Source organism: Mytilus californianus, unplaced genomic scaffold, assembly GCF_021869535.1.
Source record: "Mytilus californianus isolate M0D057914Y unplaced genomic scaffold, xbMytCali1.0.p SCAF_4, whole genome shotgun sequence".
NCBI lineage: Eukaryota > Metazoa > Mollusca > Bivalvia > Mytilida > Mytilidae > Mytilus > Mytilus californianus.
In genome coordinates, this window is record NW_026262690.1 from 104,951,308 (window position 1) to 104,971,821 (window position 20,514).

A 20,514-nucleotide genomic window follows, 5' to 3' on the forward strand; every position below is an offset into this window, starting at 1 on the left:
AAAAGACAACAGTGTTTTGAACTGCAAATAGGTAAATAGGCAGCAGTGTTTTGAACTGCAAATAGGCAAATAGGCAGCAGTGTTTTGAACTGCAAATAGGTAAATAGGCAGCAGTGTTTTGAACTGAAAATAGGCAAATAGACAGCAGTGTTTTGAACTGCAAATTGGCAAATAGACAACAGTGTTTTGAACTGCAAATAGGCAGAGTGTTTTGTACTGCAAATTGGCAAATAGACAACAGTGTTTTGAATTGCAAATAGGCAAATAGACAGCAGTGTTTTGAACTGCAAATTGGCAAATAGACAACAGTGTTTTGAACTGTAAATAGGAAAATAAATAGGCAAATAGGCAGCAGTGCTTTGAACTGCAAATAGGTAAATAGGCAGCAGTGTTTTGAACTGAAAATAGGCAAATAAACAGTAGTGTTTTGAACTGCAAATTGGCAAATAGACATCAGTGTTTTGAACTGCACATAGGCAATAGGCAGCAGTGTTTTGAACTACAAATGAGTAAATAGACAACAGTGTTTTAAACTGCAAATAAGCATATAGGTAGCAGTGGTTAAATTGAACTGCAAGCAGGCAACATTGTATTTATTCACATCAAAGTTAAACTACCAAATTTGCTGCTTTCACTGTGCCACTTACATCCAAGAGTGAAGAATTATTATAGATGTAAAAATGTATGGAAACTACAAAACCAAAAGAGGTCTGAAAGAGAGGTCAAACCCATATGAATTTTAGTGAATCTGGAACAACTTTTACTAGAATGATGTACTTGTGCTCTTCATATTTCTTGTCTACATACACATATTTTTTCAAAGTTTACTGTGGCATGACATGGACTCTATCATACACACATTTACAACCACTGAATATAACACACATTGGTTTCTACTTTGCATTATCCCCCCCCCCCCACCCTGTGTTCTCCCCATGGCCTTTTAGCATCATGGTAATGTGATGCTATTTTTCTTGAATGTGATGCTATCTGAAATGGTTTTCTTATATATTATGTTATTGATGTGATGCTATATTTTTAGAAACAAGATGGTATTTCAAATTTCCCTGTTTACCTGGGGATGCTAAATGAAATATCTGAGGAGAACACTGCCCAGGCCCCTAATCAGAATTTAATAAAACAGTCCTGAAATCTCCAGCATATCATGGTATTGTACACCTCCTATTTTGTTTTTTTAACTGAATTATTTTAGATGTTTTCCACAGAATTTATCTTCAGAATACTAGCAGATATGGTCGGCAACTCTTCCTGAACATGTATTAGAATTTTAAAGGATTTTTTTTCAAAATTTTCATCATATTATTCTGTTGTGCAGTTCCTATTTTGTTTTTGTTCAAATTATTATGTGTGGTTGTAAACAAGTCATAGACTCTCCCATTGCTTTAAGTGAGGGATGTCTGTTTTCAGTTGTCTATGTTGTTTTGTAAATCTTAATATTTAATTTTTGACCATGTCTGAATTTGTCCCATGTGTCAAATTTTAAATATACAACGGTAACCAATTTTTTGCAATTAAGAATATGTAGGAATCTTTTTAAGTATTTTGAGTTGGATCATCTAAGTCTAATTTATCTAAAAAAAAAAAGAAAAGATAAAAAAAGAGAACTGTTCATAAAATTAAAACAGAAATAGACCACTTGCAAGAAAATTCATTCAGACTTATTTGTCTCTGTTGTTAATGATTTATTTATATATTCCAGTTTCAGTGTTATGGTTCACGGGAGTTTGAATTCATGAATTTTTGCAAAATGGCCTGTAATTAATCAATTACAATTATTCCTTTTATTGGCTATTATATTTTTGGTATTAAATAACCCACAAATATATGAAAATTTATACCTTTGAAATTTAATACTGTATCAATATTGTAACTTTATGCCATTCTGTAGTTTTTTACACAAACAAAATATTTTTTTTATATATTTTAATGAAAAAATAACTTGAGTACCAGAAATGTAATATTTACAACCATTGCAAGTAGCCTCTAAATCACAGATGTCACCATTTGATAAACTCACTGATAAGTTTTTTTTGAAGCAATAAAATTTTTTCACAAAGCTGTTGTTAATCCCACATCTATTGTCCTAGAAGGATTATGCATTGTCACGCCATTACTACATCTTTGGAATTGTTTTAATTTACATCGGCCATGGAACATATTTTCCAATCCTTTACGGAAATTGTCGTTTAACCAACCATATAAATACGGATTCACACAAGCCGTGCTCATGGCTATTATTTTCAGCAGTAAATCTGTCACATTAATATAAGGCTTAAAAGATGAATTTATTATTGTCGTACTTTTAAAACTTAAAATTAATCCAAACAAGTTCCACGGTAACCAAAAAATCGTGAATAATAAAACAATGGCTACCAATATTTTGTTTGTTTTTTGATTCCTCATGACATCATGTCGTTTATTTGGTCTGTTTTTCAACACAAGATAAATTCTAAAATAAAGAATCGCAACAATTATTAATGGAATGGCAAATTGTACAACGAAGACACCAGTGCTGTATAAAAATTGTTCCGTGCGACTCGATGATGGCCAGTTTTCTATACACTGGCTACTGTGATAGTTCACTTCAGGTATATCAACTTCGTGCAGCTGCATATGTAAGATTGAAGGAATTGCAAAACAAATAGTCAAGACAACAATTAAAATTACTATAATTATTGCTGTTTTGTTCGTCATTCTGTCCATGAATGGATACACAATTAACATGTATCTGTCAATAGCTATCATCAACATGGCTGCGGTGGAGACGAATATAGGAACAGCAAATAGCGGCATAATCGTATGGCACAGGATTCTTCCAAAAGACCAATAGGAAGTCATTTGATAATGAAGCTGGAATGGTAGATTAAAAACACACAACATGATGTCAGACAATGCTAGAGTAGCAATAAAAATATTTGTCACAGTATGAAGTTGTTTACTTTTTACAATAACGGTGAACACGACAAGATTTTTAACAAATCCAACTACAATTACTACAGCATATAAAGTAATGATAAATATCCTCCACGCTTTTTCTTCTAGGACATTACTATCCTTTACGTCATTAGAAATGTTTTTGAATTCGTCCATTATTTTCATCATTTCATCCGCATAGTCTTCTTCCGTTAGATTTTCCATTTCATAATACGTCCAGAAGTGTCCCATCTGAATAATTCTAATAACAAAAGTTTTTAATTGCAATCTATGTTTTTTAATAACTCCATGTATCAGCTGGCACAACTTGACATGTTGTTTAATAACACTGTAATTAAAAAAAATCTGTCGTAAATCTATACTTGTGAACTGAAGTCTTTCATGGTTGTCTTACTCAATGCTATTGTCTTCTGAAAATAAATGAAAAAACAATAAGTATCAGTAACAGTAAGTATCAGTTGCTTTACTAAGCTGGACTAAGTCAATGAAATACATAGTATGTTGTAATCCCTGACAATATCAATTCTATTATTGTACTAGTGTAAACATATTTTATGAAAGAATTTATTATGTAAAACCTCAAGAATAAATAAATACGAAATATACAAGTAATTCAAATATTGGGATTAGGAAACAAGAGCAGTGCTCTTATATACTTGTGTTTTCTTGTTGAAATAAGATATCCCAAGTATTAATTGAATGGATGTGTGAACAAAATCATTGTTAGATAATGTATTAATTCTGTCAAACTAAAGTTTTTTTTCCATTGATAAAAAAAAAAAACAGTAAGTAGAATTAATTTGATACCTAATGATATAATATGATACCTATGATAAAGTATAGGTGGGAGTAAAATCACTTATTACTGAAATACAACAGGAGCCATTATTTCAGCCTCATCAGATTTAAGAAATTATATAAATATTTTAATTCAAACTATATAAATGTTAAAAAACCTCTTTTTTATCAGATTTTCCAAAAAAGCTAACAAATGAGAAAAAAGAAAAATACACCTACTTTGAATACTTCATAATGCATTGAGGTTTCCATCAGGAATATGTGTTGATTGCAAAATCATCACTTCACTATGAATTGTAAAATTTTTTAAAACTGTACCTTAAAAATTGAGAAATAAAGTTCAAGACTCTTTCATTAGCAAGTTCTGAAATAATGATCAAACGCTGTTAAGTTGAGAATTAAGTATTAAAGCCTTTTCTAAGTATTGGTCAGATGCTCATTCCATGTCACACCTTCTATTATTGATTTTGAATTTTGACGTAAATTTTTTATTGTCACTAAAAACTCGTAAATGGTAACCGACAGCTTGACATATGTGGGACTTAATACTAGTTGTTCCGAATGAAGAAAAAATTTTCCGATTCATTGGTTAATAATGTTCTAATGATATTACATATTTTATCCGTAAATCAATGTGTGATCTTTGATCACTAAACATTTTTTCCAATTTTATGGGATTGTGTTTTATCCTTTTTTCTTTTATCATGGACCATTATTTCAGCTGGCATTAACCTTTTAAGTAATAATAAGATGCTTTTTTTTTTAATATAATTGCTGGGATTTTTTTTTGTATTCTTTTTGTATTCGTATTAATATTCTTAAGAGGAAATAATTAAACCATTACTATTGATGTTATATTTTTTCAAGCAACTTAAATGCTATAACTTTACTGTTGTGTTAATTTATATTCTTTCAAAAAAAAAATTTAAAAGAATTTACATCATATTCTCATTAAATTTTGAATTGCATAAAGATAGTAGGGAAAATTGCATTTCTTTTCCTTTTTCGTGAAAGGTACTTCATTTTTTCTGCAAGAAAATCACAAAGGAGCATTTAATAGGCTTTTTTACTTACATAAAAATTTATATGAATTTATGTCTGACAGTATTGATTGCATTTTTCATTCAAGTTTCTCATCTCTAGTTCAGATTTTTATGAACATGGATAGCCAATCTAAGACCAAAGGTCAAGGGTAAACTGTTATCATTCCTTTGTGTTTGTCATCTGTTTTAGTTTTTTTTCTAATATTTTTAAAATGAGATTTTCCTTGAAACCACTAAGCCAATTTGAACTAGAATTATTAACTTTCATTGTAAAGCTTTCCACATAGGAAAAGATCATTCTTTATATGCCTGTCACATGAAGTTCAGTGGTTGTCATTTGTTCATGCCTGTTAAATTTTATTTTTTTTTTACAAATTAGGTCGTTAGTTTTTTCATTTGAATTGTTTCACATTTTTCATGACAGGGTCTTTTATAGCTGACTATACTGTATGGGTTGAGGGTTGTGCAGTTGCCTACAATTGCTATCATCCACTTCATTTGAATTCTGGTGGAAAGTTGTCTCATTAGCTATCATACCACATCTCCGTATTTTTATACTCCCTACAGATACATATACAAATATAAAAAATAAGGAGATGAGGTATGATTGCCAATGAGACAACTATCCACCAAAGTTCAAATAAAGTGGATGTTTGTTTAGAAATTTCGCTTAATAACAGTCAAACCAATGCTCCTTGTCCCACTGAAGTAAAACATTTGTATTTTGAACCTCCTTAATTCAAATTATAATAGTAGTAAGTATATAAATGTCTTTTGGTTATTTGTCTTGTTGGGTTTCTGTCTCATTGACGTCTTTCCCACATCCTCTTTTATGCGTGTAGAAGACTGCTGCATGTAAGTTTTGCATGATCATTGCAGTTTTAACTTATCCGAGAATGAGTAAACAGGAAAATAATCATGATCAGATACCGTTTTAACAAATTGCTTTGATGATCAGCATCTTTTAAATGCTTATAACTTCCTTCATTTGATGATTTCTAGATTACTTGTAAACAAAATTGTATACTTGTCAATAGACATGGGGGAAATGACTGTCATGTATGACTTATGCGATTTAAGTTTTATTGTAAACAAGAAAACGTAATTTGTAGACGCAAAACTCCTTTTATAAGGAAAGAACAAAAAGTTTTATGGTGCATTTTTAACTGTAAAATAGTAATTAGTTCTGCTTTAAACACCTTTAAGATGAGATGAAGTGATTAAAAGTCGCTTTTTACACAGGAAAAATAATTAACCTGAAGAACACTTCTGTTAAAATACTTTGTAATGAAAATTCACATTGACACATGTTATCTTGTACTTAACAAAAATCAATGATTAATTTAGATTAAAGCATTATTGTTTATGTATAAATGTGCCCAGGTCGTGTACATGACAGGACTATGAATAAATACAATGCTAGGTCTCGTAATGACTTGTAAATTGAATACGGATTGTAAAAATATCAACGAAGTTACCCATTCTTTTAGAATTTGTCAAATTTTGTACCGGAATAGATGTCTAGCTTCAGAAATAATTTTGATACTCCCATCTTTTTTCACTAGTTTATGTTATCTGATCTGCAGCTTAGTTTTCTTTTGGCTAATCTTAGAAATTGATAACCAGCTTAATATTTTCGCTGTCTCTCTTCAATTTTTTTTCCCACGGTTGCAATTTATTTTTTTAACGGGATTTTATAGCTTGGTTGATGTATTCATATAAGAGACGATCCGAGTTTGACATGGTCCCGACAATTTGCACTCACATTATTTTTCTACACAAGAAAGTAAATAGCATAAATAGATTGCCAGGGAAAATTATAAAAATAAGGAAATGTGATATGATTGCCAATGAGACGACAAAATGACAAATCTGGGTTTTGAATATTATAGTTAAGTTGTGATTTAATGGTCCAGTCTAAAAGGTAAAAAATAAAAATGTCTGAATACTTTTAAACTGAATTAAGGACCTTTTAAAAATGAATTCTCCATATTTTGACAAACTTTCACATATTTTTTCTTTAATTTCTATATGTCATTTTTTCCCCAATTGAATACTACGCTATTTTGTAAAAAATCTCAATTAAAAGACGTAGCTGGTATTATTTTTATTTATTTATTACTTGAGGAAATGCTCTTCAAAAGTAATTGTATGCTCAGGCTGTATTCTTAATTCTCATATAACTTTGTCCTTAATATCATGCTGTGTTCTGAGCACTTTACTGCATCAAGTACAATGTCACTTACTTTTGATATATACTTGTTCAACTTTCAATTATTGATATGGTGCAGTTGTATGTATCATGTTGCACTTGAGGAAGCCTTTTATTTGCATTTGAATTGATTATTGGTGAAATAGATCTTAATATTCCTTCTTCTCTAGCACTTTTGAATCTTGAGATATTGTTTCTTTAACGGTTGCCAACAGCGGAAGCCCTATTAGTGTATTATTCTGTAAGGAGATTTACACAATGGTAATTTTCCACTGTTGTCAGATCTTGCAGTCGTTATATATTGGATTGGAATTCATTTTAAGTATTCTTCAGTGTGAGGAAGTCACTTTTGTTTTATTTTCTGTTGCTGTGGAAACTTTTGAAATCTTCTGCCTTGTCAGACATTGGCGATAGAATCTAATTGTCCGACAAAGATCAAACTGCGGGGTTTGTTGCTCGTGCTGTGTGGATGCATGCAGTAGAAAGTATCTCTGTGTCTGTGGTGTATGCCCTAGTATTTAACAGTAAGGGTTTTTCACTTGTGAGAGAGCTGTCTAGCTTGATGTTCGGTTTGGGTTTTGCTCATTGTTGAAGGCAGTACGATGAACTATAGTTGTTAACTTCAACGTCATTTAGTCTTTGTTGGAGAGTTGTCTCATTGGCAATCATACCACATCTTCTTACTTTTATAATGTCTTACAATGTTTTCTGATTTTAGTATTGATGAAAAGTCGACAAGGAAAGGAAAAGATGTAGGTTCTGCAACACCAAACATTTTGCTAGTACAAGTTAGGGTAAAAAATGAAAAATAACAATATCTTTTTCACCAAATGATGACCTTTGAATACCACTCCCAAAGCCTGTCATTTTGTAAATGTTTTGGCATATAAATGTCATTTTAATTCTATCCTAGATATCTGCAATCACAGTGATCAATTTTCTAATAACTATTGTGTATATATTTTATCTTTCCCGAGGCAGTAATACATTTAGTTCTGAGTCCAGCATTCGCTTTTGTGTCTTATTCTTAATTTCACTCATCCCTGATTTCCCAAGGATAATGCCTTTTATATCATAACTATTGTTCCTTTTTTAATGGGTATAATTGTAATGTTAAGTAGAGATTATCTTTGTTTTAGTACCAAGAAACTGTGGCATTACCTTGGATGCATTTAGTAGAAAACAATAAAATACAACATTTCAGATCTCATAATGCTTAGTCACTTTTATTTTATCATATAATAGAAAAACAAAGGATAGTATCCAAAATCGGTACATGCACAGCAAAAAACAAACAAAAAGCAAAGGAATAGTGCTTTTATTGCTGTTCTTCATCTCAAAAGTCACAGTGAGGCCTTCAACACAGAGCAAAAAAAAAAAACTCTCACGTTACTGCAAGTTTTAGATGCCCCCTAGAACCATGTCTATATAGCTCTGTGATTGCATAAATGCTGAACAAAAGAAAAGGTCTGTCATCAACCAACCTTACAATAGTTCAAATTACAAGCAGGTTTTTCTACGGAACCAGCAAACCTGACAAAATAAATTGCCAATTATCCAGTTAAGGTTTTAGGTTTCCAATACTCAAGTGAAAATATATATTGTTTGTTATTGATAGTTGAATACAATATTCGAAAGTTTGTTGCTATTTTCAGATTAAAAGGCTAATGATTTGATTGAACAACAGTTGCAATTTTCTGACAAACAAGCCACCTACAGACAGATTTTCTTCCGTCTAAACAGTTTGATTTATAATCAGAAAAAATGCTACATATATATTTTATATCTGTATAATAGAAAACATCTCTGATCTTTAAGCTGTGGTTAATTGTATTATAATGCACACCAAATTATTTGATCTTAGTCGTAATCCATACGAAACGAGCTCCAACTTTTGAAGAGTAATTTTTTTCGCTATTAATAAAATCCTAATTACTGCAGATGATCAGCGATCATTGAATTGAACTGAATATTTGCGGTGATAAATGTGATTTTAGACAGGTAATTAAGGAAGCACCAGGTGAAATCTAATACATTTACAGGTTTATTGTTTTATTATGTCAAGATGATTTTTAGATGTGAGTTGTATGTGATAGTTCTAAAGCCTCATGGGGTCTTTGACCTTAGCCTCCTGTACCCAAACTCTTTGACTTATGGAGATATTTTGGAGTAATTTATCAAACTCCTAATTAAAATAATTTGTAAAGTACAGAGCGACAAATGAGATAGCAGTAGTCTATAATAAGGTCCATGACCATTTATTTGGCTTCTGTAATCAAAATTTTGAATAATGAAGAATTCTAGAGTCATTTATCAACTTTCAAACAGGTGGTATTTAAGTCTAAAGGCTGTTTTGAGCTTTAGAAGTTTATTTGTTGGTATACATTAAGACCTTAAACTCAATGAAGAAGTGAAAAATAACAATAATGATGGAATAGGACTCATTAGGTTGAATATTTTTAAAGCAATGAGCTGTAGAACAGACCTTATGGTCTGAATGGCCTGAAACATCCATTTATGCTGAATTATTTGATATTCACTACAAACAAAAATATTTACTTTTTATGGTCAAAATATACATTTGACCTACTGTAAAACAACTAGTTTTGGCAAGCAGTTTATTTACCCAACTTTCAACAGTAGAAAAATTACCTGTCATATTAATCCCTATAAATTTGTCAAATTTCACTTTTTTCAATGATATGACTATATATCAACAAAGTTTTGGGAAATTTACAAGAAAACCTAGAATCAACTTGGGGGGAAAAAAAGGATAAAAAGGATAAAAAAAGGATATTGATTTGTATAGAAAGTGTGCATTTATTTTTAACCTAAACAATATATTCCTTTCTCCGAAACCTTATTGAAACAATGAATTTATTTGTTGTACTTTTGTATTACTATTGACATTGTTGAGGTAATTGTTGAATATGGGATGTCAGTAACAAAGCCGTTGATTGTCTTTCCTGTAACGTTATAGACAATTGTAAATGAATGCATTTAATTCCACGATTGTTTGGTTCGCTATGCTTGTATTGCAAGATAATTAAATGGTTGTTTCTAATATTATACTGTTATACTTCACTTAACAAGCAAATGTTCTTACTTTAAAGGAAAATAAGGGTTGAAAGTAATATGGGTTAGTTTGATTGAAGAACTAGTTAAGTTAAGCCCTATATGGGTTGGGATTCTTAAAAAAAAGTGACTGCCAATAATGTTCTGAATGAATTTTAAAACCTCCTTACAGGTAAACAATGTATTAATTTTTTGCCAGATAGATATCCTGATATCACAATTGGACTTAATACTGATCAAATAATAAAAGGAATGTAAAACTGTCATTGGATTTTTCTTTTGACACTTGAAATTTGGTTAATTCCTTTCTCTTTCATGACAGTTTTGTCTTGTAAGCTGATTTATATTATTATTTCATGGTATAAACTGTAGTAATTTATGATTTATGGAGCTGAATGATTGAAAAAAATATTTGTTTACTTTAGAGAATTAATTAATAATATATCCCCTCAGTAAAACTGTCCTGTTTTGACCAAATGACTGTTATGAATTTAACTTAAAGGTGCAGTTGGAAAATTAGAATTTCTTTTTGCTTATTATTAAAAATTGTATGAAAGGTGTAACTTTTAAGTCTGTTTGTCATGGGTTATTCTGGATAAAGTCTCTTCCTGACATTGTTTTGACTGCAATTTAATAAGATATGATTAACTTTCTTAAATTGTATACTAGCAAATTCCTCCACAGTGAGTAGTAAACCAAGTACATGTGGCGTGTTGAGACTAGGAAACACCCTTTAACGTAAAAAGTCAAATTGACCTGGACAAGAGACATGTTCCACTTTGCTATAGTGTACTGTTAATCACTGACTGTATTTCATTAACAGGAGTGACATAATGGATGTCACTAGCGGAGCAGGAATGCTGACTCTGTTTTTGATTGTTCATGTAGCTCAATTTTTAGTTTTTGTAGACTATCTGTTCATATTTTTTTGTTGGTTCATTGTGTTGTCTGTTTTTCTTCAACTTATGGCATTTGATTGTCCTCTTAGTACAAAAATGTATATTCTCCTGCTTTTTTCCCATGACATCATAAAATTTCAAAGGTGTTCAAAGAGATTTTTAGATAATTTTCCCATGCTTTTTTCACAGGTTTCAAGTAGATATATTACCTCACTAAACATATATCAAATATTTGCTAGTTGACAGCAATCAGTTAATGGATCAGCTAACTTTGTTTACAATGGATTTGCAATTGTTCACATGACTTACAGTAAAGCTTTATTAATTAATTTCTTGCCATTAATGCAACACACCTGCCAGATTTTTACATGAAGATGTATACAAAACAGATTGTACCTTTAAAAAATAAAATCGGATTTATTTCTTGATTTTGGACCATGAATTTGGCACTTAAACTAACTTTTGGAAAAAATATGGTTAATTTATGTTGTTTGGAAAAAATTATGGTTAATTTATGTTGTTTGGAAAAATATGGTTAATTTATGTTGTTTGCTAATTTTTCCATGGATTAACTCAGCAATAGTGCTGCTGACATTGGTTTCTTTGATAATGTTGGCCTAAATATACAATCATGTTAAATTCTTTTAGCAGTAGCCAAGAATTGCAATTAAAATTGTTTTGTAGAGACCTTAATGCACTTATATAATAATGACAATGCCAGGTGCTTTAGAACGCAATGATCTTTAGATTATACAAAAAATCTGCCTGTTAATATTTTTCAACAAGTTGTTTTTTGATGTCAGGAAAGTGCAACTCTGTCAGAGAGAATTGTGTGGATAGAGCAGTTTTATTGAAATCTGGATTTACCTTATTTTCTCTGTAAGAATTCTTTCTGTTATTGGAAATTTCAGTCTTATAATTTATTTTTTTTATGGACCTATTGTTTTGAGAATGTCTTGTTTGTGACTTCAAACTGATTATTGCATCATTATTGTCTAAATCATTGAGGGAAACAAATAGAGCACTGTTTGATAATATTGATAGTAACTTTTATGTCTGTGAAAAACCAGCAATTGGTGTTTTATTTTTAAACATGCAATCATAAATGTAAAAAAGCCTTCACTGTTATTTTCAAATTAGATCAATTCAAAGAATATCAGGTTGTTTGAAAAAAAAGAGTTTTATGTGCAGCTACAAAATATAAAACCTCTCTCTTAAAATGTTTTGCTGTCATAATGGCACTTACTGTTGCCATAAATATAACATTTTACTGCAGAAAATGAATTTTTATGTACTCCTGAATTCCAATTAACTTTTTCAAAATGGCATACTACTATTAGGGGGTGTTTAACGACCTTGACTACCCATGAGGGTCTCCAACGGTCGGTTCAATCATTAGTTGGTAAAAATGGCATATAGAATAGGACAAGGCTTTGAGTTAAGCACGATATTTTTTTTATAAATTAAGTGACCATTGTGTTGTCATTATTGAGTCAATTGCATTTGGAGAGACTGTTTCAGATAAAGCTTAAATTTAGCAGTAATTGTAATGTATGGTTGGCATATTTTTCAAGTGGCACTACAAAGATGCTGTTTTCTGTCAAAGTAACCAAAATTACTTAAGATTTATAGGATTTTTGACACACTTTTTCGAAAATATTAAATTTGTTGCATTCTAGTAATTAACGGAACCAAACTTTCCATAATGAGAGATTTATCACAAAAAATGTTTATTCAATTAAAAGATTCTTATTTTATACATGTGTCGCAATACATTATCACAAAAACATGTATAATTATACATATAGTTTGGGGGAAATTCCAATTCATTAAACATGTACTTTCATACTGATTTCACAACAAAATTCCAAAATGCTATATTGAAAATACTTTTTGTATTACTAGAAGAGGTGTATAACTAATATACAAGTATAATTTCAAAACAAGTTATTGTTCTGTATCAAGGTTTTCAATTTTGATCTTGTTAGGACCACCTCCTCCATTGAAATAAATAAGGGCAATGTAACCACTTTATTCTCACCAGTGCTCTAATGATTGACCTTCCCAAACACAGATAATTTCTCATAAAACCCCTGTTTTATTTCGTATTTCTCTTTATTAAGATATATTACCTAATGGAAATTGATGGATGAAAAAGTAACTATTCATTAGAAAAAAAGCTGCAAATTGATGGACTGTATTAGCAAGTACTAGATAACCCTAGGTTATGTTACAGATATATTGTTGACCTTAAGGTCATCTCATAATGGCACCCAATCCTAATTGTGTAGCAATATTTTTCCATTAAGCTAAAGTATGTTATCGATTTCTTATATTTTTGTACTGTTCATTTTCTTTTTTGTCTTTGACATATTTTTGAATAAGATTGTGAAGTAAAATTCTGTTATTTTTTTTTTTTTTGAAACTATTTTGAATATATCCAAGCATAGCATATCTGACATTTTATGAAAGTTACTTCTCCTGGCAATGAGTTTATAAAGATAAGGAGATGTGATATGATTGCCAATGTTTATTACAGGTCGACAAATAAAAATAAAAAGAGATGTGATATGAATGCCAATGAGACAGCTATCCACCAAAGTCCAATTGACATGGATGTCAGTAACTATAGGTCACTGAACTTGCCTTCAACAATGAGCAAAAATTGCTACCTTACAGTAAGCTTATAAACAAACTTCCTTCTGAAAAACAGGGATTCCTATTATTTTTAATCAATATGAAAATATTAAAAGATATTTTCATTGTCCAATTTTAGAAGTTTGTTTTCCTTAACAAGAAATTGGAATTATGAGGCTCCAATTAATGATATATTTCCTCATAGAGGGTACATCCAATATTTCATAGAATTAATTTTATGCAAAATGGAGCAAGTTGCTCTTTATTATAGTGTAAAAAAATTGCAATTGAATCATCATTTTAATCGCATAATTTGTTAACACCTCTATGTTACTGATAATTCTATTAGTAGATTTTGCAAGGTAATGAGAAAGTTTGATAATTTTGCAAACAGTTCCGATTATAATGCTATTTTTCAACCAAAGATTAGGTTGTCAAGGCCATTAAATGATTAGCCAGATCTCTTGGATTTCAAAGTTTTTGTTTAAGTTTGCAATCATTTTTTAAGTGAATGCAAATAAAAAATCTAAAGATTTGTATTTTCTAATCAGTGTTAAAAGGTTGGTTCACCTTTCACTTTAAAGATCAAGGACATATATTCAAGGACTTTCAGTAGCAGAGGGCTACCATGTGACTATCATGAGAATATCCGGTATTTGTCATGTGTCAAGAAGGTACAGTTAGACTTGGTTCTAGATCTGAACATGCAGGTTATCTGTGGCTTTTGTCATTTAGATATCAGCAATGTATCATGCATCCAGCATAATCATTATTTATTGGAGTTTTAATATGAAGTCCTTTATTGAGAGAGTTGATGAGGGGTCAGCAAGTGACTTATAAATGTGAGGGGATTTGTCTAACTCTTCCCAATAAACCAATTTTTTTCAATAAAAGTCTAATTTCTTCACTCTTTTTTTATGAATCCACTTTTCACTATAAATTCACTTATAAATCAATAGAATAAACTTTAAAGAAGTAATTACATAACCATAGAAATGGTGTATAGCAAAGACTATTTAATGTTCCTTTTACGATATCTTGATAAGTTTATTGGGTCTTATTCCCCTCATGTATAGCTAGATGATTCCTTGCTTGTGTTGGAATCCTATTTGTTAAGCAACCTTCAATATTTGTATTAGGTTTTAGATTTTCAAATAGAATAGAGTATTATTTTTAATACTTTTTGCAAATTAATAAACTAATCATAAATTTGAAGGGTCCGTTTGACTTTTGAAAGTAAATTCAAATTGATAGTCACATCAGCAATTTAAAAAAGCAAATATAAAAAAGACATTAATTGAAGTAATGCACATCTGGTTCAATAAAATTGATACTGTTAAATGTTTTTAGTAGAACCATTGCAAAAATGATAAATTAAAGGAAAATGTTTATTCAAAGGGAAAGTTTAAAAAAGCAGATTCATTGATGTCAGTATAAATCTACCTTGTTGCAGGATTTTCCGATTTGATTCCATATTCTATTTCCTATTCTCTTTTACATCTATTTGATTTGATTCATTGATGTTAAAACCATAAAATCAAGACAAGGAAATAAAAAACTCATTGTCAGTTATATATCTCTATCAATGGATACAATTTCCAATCAGCGGAATAAAGTACTCAGGTAAAACAGGATATGTTATAGTCCGTGATGTAACGTAAACTTGGCTTGTATTACCTGCTATCAGGAAGTTCTACTCAGCGAATTATATAACATGACATAAGCTACTGGATCTCACTAATTGTTTTCTGGGAGAAACAGATTGTGTGATTGATGTGACCTATAAATTGTCCAAGATATACAGGAGATCGGTGGATAAAACAGCAGTTCTATAAAAATGATTTCCTGTTTTCATAATTCAAGTTTATCAAATAGTCACATCAGCAATTTTATAAGCATTGTATATGCAGTAGACAACAACATGGTCATAAATTTTGTACATATATATGCAATATTGGTAAATTGGGATAACTTATTTATGTAATATTACTTTACTATAAAGTATGCAAGAGAAATCGGTTATGAAATTTATGAGGGAACTTTGTAAACAGTTACTGTAAAAATGAGATTTTGAAAAAAAAAAAGGTTAACAAATTTAACTACTTTATTATTCTATATTTGCAGGGAAAAATTCAGAAATAAAGCAATTAGAATTGAGTATTATTTTTAATACTTTTTGCAAATTGATAAATTAATCATAAATTTGAAGGGTCCGTTGGACTTTTGAAAGTAAATTCACGATTGCATGGTCCTTATACACAACATTAGAAAGTCCTGCATCCTAGATCTTCATGTTGTTAGGTCCCAGATGAGGACATGCATTGTGAATTTGGGGTGACTGCTACAAATTATGTAATATTTGTTCCACTAAAAATATTATTACAGAATATTTCTTCCATTTGGAAAAGAGAGGCGAAAGATACGAAAGTGACATTCAAACTCACAAGTCGAAAATAAACTGACATGATGCCATGCCTAAAAAAGAAATAGACCAACAGACAAATTTATGTTATGAAGAAACTTCTATCTCATGACAATATACCTCACATCTTCTATATTTACAATCAGTCAGATAATTCAAGCATTAGATCATAAGAAGTTCAGAATTAACAGTAGATATAAAAAGATAAAATTTGCTGATAAATACTGTAAAAAACACAGTGGGCATTTAATTACAGTTTTTATTAGAGTTCCTCGACTGCCCTTACTATTGCTCACTTATTCCTTAATTGTAAATTATTTTTTTTAATATACGTTTGGATTTTTCTCATTGTTGGCTGTACGTTGACCTTTTATGTTGTTAACATCCTCGTCCTTTGGTCTCAGGTGGATAGTTGTCTCATTTACAAACATACCACATCTCTTTATTTTTAGCCAACTTTGCAGATATTTTTCTCGCTATTTTCCAACTAAAAGAAGATCGTAGTTTGATATTTTCACAACAATTTATTTTAGCTTGTTTTACTACTCTCAAAAGTTGCGAAAACTAGTTAGCTAAGAGAACTAATGGTTTATTAATGAGAAAAGTGTATAAAATATCTTCAATGTCATGACAGTTTAAATCTTCTGACACCCAAATGAAAGTTCTATTAGGTCAATTTCCAGGAAGTTTGCTGAAGGAATTGTAAAGTTACTTTTCAATTTGTTCTAACAGACAAATTCCACACTACAAATTTAAAATTTGGAATTTCATTCCTGTACTACTTAATTTAGACAAAAAAAACATGTGTTTTTTTGTTTTAAAGAGTGAGGCACATGTAGTGGCTACCCCGTAATTGGTTTGTTCATTCAATCATATGGCATAATATTAAGAGCCTGTAATTCAGTGGTTGTCATTTGTTGGTGTATATCATATTTGTTTTTCGTTTATTGTTTTGTACATAAATCAGGCAGTTAGTTTTCTTGTTTTACATTGGTCAATTCTGGGCCCTTTTATGAGGTATAGGTTTTACTCATTGTTGAAGGCTGTATGGTGACCTATAGTTGCTAACCTTCTACTTCTTTTGGTCTTTGGTGGAATGTTGTCTAATTGGCAATCATACGTAATCTTCTTATTTTTCTATAGTCACTGGTTAATGCATAGGACAACAGAGTATACTGAACCGACTTTACCGACCATGTATATCAGAATCAATATTTGTGAAATATGTAATTGTGAAACTTGTTAATTTACTTTCAATAAGATGAGAACGTCAATTCCTTGCAAACAATGACTGATGTTGAACTTCCTATTTAGCAGGAAGCCAGAGCAAGGAACTATTTCATGACCAGGATGCTTCCAAAGTTGACAATTAATTACTATGATTGTATTCATTCAAGGGCCAAACTTTGTCTATATGTAGTAATTTTTGCCTAATGAGTGGAGAAAGAAATACTGTGGATTCGTTATTATTCGCAGGAAACTCATTTTTGTGGATTTCGTTGGTATAAGTGAATTTGATGTTTAATGAATTACAAATTTTTATAGGCTTGTTATGATGCAGATTTTGTCAAAACCACGAAATCAAATATCTAGGAACAATGCAAGTTTTCTCAATCCACAAAAATTAGTACCCATGAAAATAATTTAATCCACAGTAGTGGAACTAGATATTATTTTTATATTATTAAAAATAAACTGATGTACTGTTAGTTTAAAGAGCAAAAGTTCAGCTGTATGTTCTTTGCTATTTTTATCGATGAAAAGAAGGTGTTTTCCAAATTTTGGTAGATAGTCTTTCAAGTTTGTTGAAAAAATATGACTGTTCTTTACATTACTTACATTAATTTGTGATTTATTGATAAAAAATATCAATGTATTGGATAATTTGACCAGAGTTGGCAACAACTTCATAACTTATTGTCAGATTATAGACTTGATTACAGATTACTGCAAAATGTTTCTTTTTCTATTACATTTAAAAAATATTTTTATTGTTATTCTCGTTTACATCATTAATTCAGATATACATATTGCACGATGAAATTTTTGAAGCATAAGTTAGCAATTTCAAATGTTATTGAAATTTAATATTTGATATTTGATAATTTCATTAATAATTCATAGTTCATTTGTTTCAGTTGACTATTTTTCTAAAGAATGATCCAGAAAATTGCAGCAATTAGGCACTTTTATCAGACAAGCAATTCATGCAACATTAAGAATTCAATATGAGTATCAAAAATTTATGCAATATATGAAATTTAATATGCAATTGAATTTAACATTTCATATATTTCAATTTCAAAGGTGATTAATTATGGAAATCTCAATGAAAGATGGATATTATAATCAGAGTTCTCGAAAAGTGGTGGTCTGATGGTCATAATTTTCAAAAGACTGACACAATTTTTGTATTTGGCAATAGAAATAATAGTGAGGACCAGCAGATTTTCTTCAAGGACCACCAGGGAAAAAAGATTAGGATAACTCTGTTAAAATGATATAAATTAGTAAATGCCTTCCTAGTGTGCAAACAATTCAACATTGAAATTTAGAACTCTGTAGTATTCCATTTAAAAATGATTGATTGATGGCAAATTAGCGCTACATCAGTAGATATAGGCTATGCTGTGGTGAGAGAACATATAATCAATCAAAATAGCATTAAATAAAAAAAAATAAGAAATAAAAAAAACAGGCAAATAACTCATGATGTAGATAAAAATGTTGTTTAAAACATCACAAATTAAATGAAAACATGATAGTATAAGCTAAAGTTAAAACATAAAACAAAGATAATAAATTATATCAATTTAAAAAAAATTTAAAAATGGTTATATACGAAGCAATTCTTTTCAATTTTCTGATATTATGAATTAATGATGAGAAGCAAGTAAAATTTAATGTTGTCATTTAAAAAAGTAAATATTTTCTTACCTGTTTGCCAGTATTTAGTCCTAATAATCACAAAAAGTTTTATTCAACCTTTTATATGAATTTTAATATTTTCTATATTTCAATATTTATAAAATTTACTTTTTTCAATTTTTATGAAATTTACTATTTTCAGTTTACTTTCTTCTTCATCTCAATGTATGAGAGAATAAATTTATATTTTCATGTTTAATTGAGAGACTTACTTGCAAAAGAGTTAATTCCTGAACACAACAATGCATACAGGTGTTACAGCATTGTAGCATCGTTGGTATAAACATCCAGAGAGATCTGTATGATTGGTAGTCAGCTGTTTAGTAGGAGGTTCTGTCAATATGCCCATATCCTCCAATATTTACAGCTGTCAAAGTCCATAATTAATAGTTCAAATTGAAATTGGATGAAAAAAAGAATTGATCAGATTTTTAGAATACTATTAATGAAATAAGTCAGCTTTGGGATATTTTTTTCTTATTGGATTTCCTATTACCATTGATTGGGAGAACTGTTCTAGTTTTGTCAATGAAACGGTCATATGGTTTATAGTGCATTAATTAGAAGTCATTGTAATAGCACAGTTATTTATGATCTATTAAGTGTGAATTTTTAACATTAGATTAGTATTGTGTGGAAAAAAGGGATTTGAAGTCAAGGTTTTATCTTCTTATATTTGATAGATTCCTTATTATTCTATTTTGGGAAGTTTAAATGCTAAAATCTGGTCATTTTGGAATCTGAATTATTGGGAAGCTAGACTATTTAGGAAAATTCAACATGAATTAGAAGTTGGGAATTCTCCATGGGTCCTTTTACCAGACTCTGGGGAAGTCGGATTTTGTTGAGGTAGTGTTATAGACATTTAGCATGAAGTTCTACTCAGATAAGTGCAGTGACCTGTTAGCTATGTGTTGTAGGCCTCAATGTGATTTTGAGATGAACAACTGCAATAATTGTTTGAGTTTTGTCAAGTTCCTTTAGGGGTGTTTTTATGTTGAATGTATACACCATATTCTTTCTGTTTCATTAGAAGAACAACATTCCAAAAGAGGGGCGAAAGATACCAGAGGGACATTCAAACTCGTAAATCGAAAATAAACTGACAACGCCATGGCTAAAAAAGAAAAAGACAAACAGACAAAGAATAGTACACAAAACACAACATAGAAAACTAAAGACTAAGCAACACAAACCCCACCAAAAACTGGGGGTGATCTCAGGTGCTTCGGAAGGGTAAGCAGATCCTGCTCCACTTGTGGCACCCGTCATGTTGCTCATGTTAGTACAAAAGATATCCAAAAAGTAAAAAAGTCCAAAGATATCATTTGAATATATAAACAGGACCCTGGTCATGATTGTTATGTGTTGTATCTTATGTTTTTTGTTACTTTGAAAATTTGTTGTTGAGGCAGATCTTTAATAGCTTCTTTTTTTCAAATCTTTTATAGTTTTATAGTTGCCATCTAGATGTTACTTGTGTTGTTTTGTTACTATCTCATTGACAATTCGCCCACATTGTATTCTTACGTTATTTTTGTCATT

General features: G+C 30.2%; 2 protein-coding genes across 5 annotated transcripts in view; one reads left to right on the forward strand and one right to left on the reverse strand.

Annotated features, from left to right (window-relative positions):
* The window catches only part of LOC127738976 (cleavage and polyadenylation specificity factor subunit 2-like), a 172,385-nt gene that overhangs the window by 43,193 nt on the left and 108,678 nt on the right, over positions 1 to 20,514 (forward strand). The gene's annotated exons all lie outside the window — the stretch shown is intronic.
* LOC127738978 (neuropeptide F receptor-like) lies at positions 1,903 to 19,344 on the reverse strand. 2 transcript variants are annotated; one of them, XM_052250480.1, is made up of 2 exons: positions 19,182 to 19,344; positions 1,903 to 3,365 (listed from the first exon to the last, which is right to left on the reverse strand). In XM_052250480.1, the coding sequence occupies exon 2, from the start codon at positions 3,184 to 3,186 to the stop codon at positions 2,071 to 2,073; it is 1,116 nt and encodes a 371-aa protein (XP_052106440.1). In that variant the 5' UTR covers positions 3,187 to 3,365; positions 19,182 to 19,344; the 3' UTR covers positions 1,903 to 2,070. The 2 variants fall into 2 exon arrangements, with proteins under 2 accessions (XP_052106440.1, XP_052106441.1); XM_052250481.1 differs by lacking the exon at positions 19,182 to 19,344 and adding an exon at positions 3,973 to 4,229.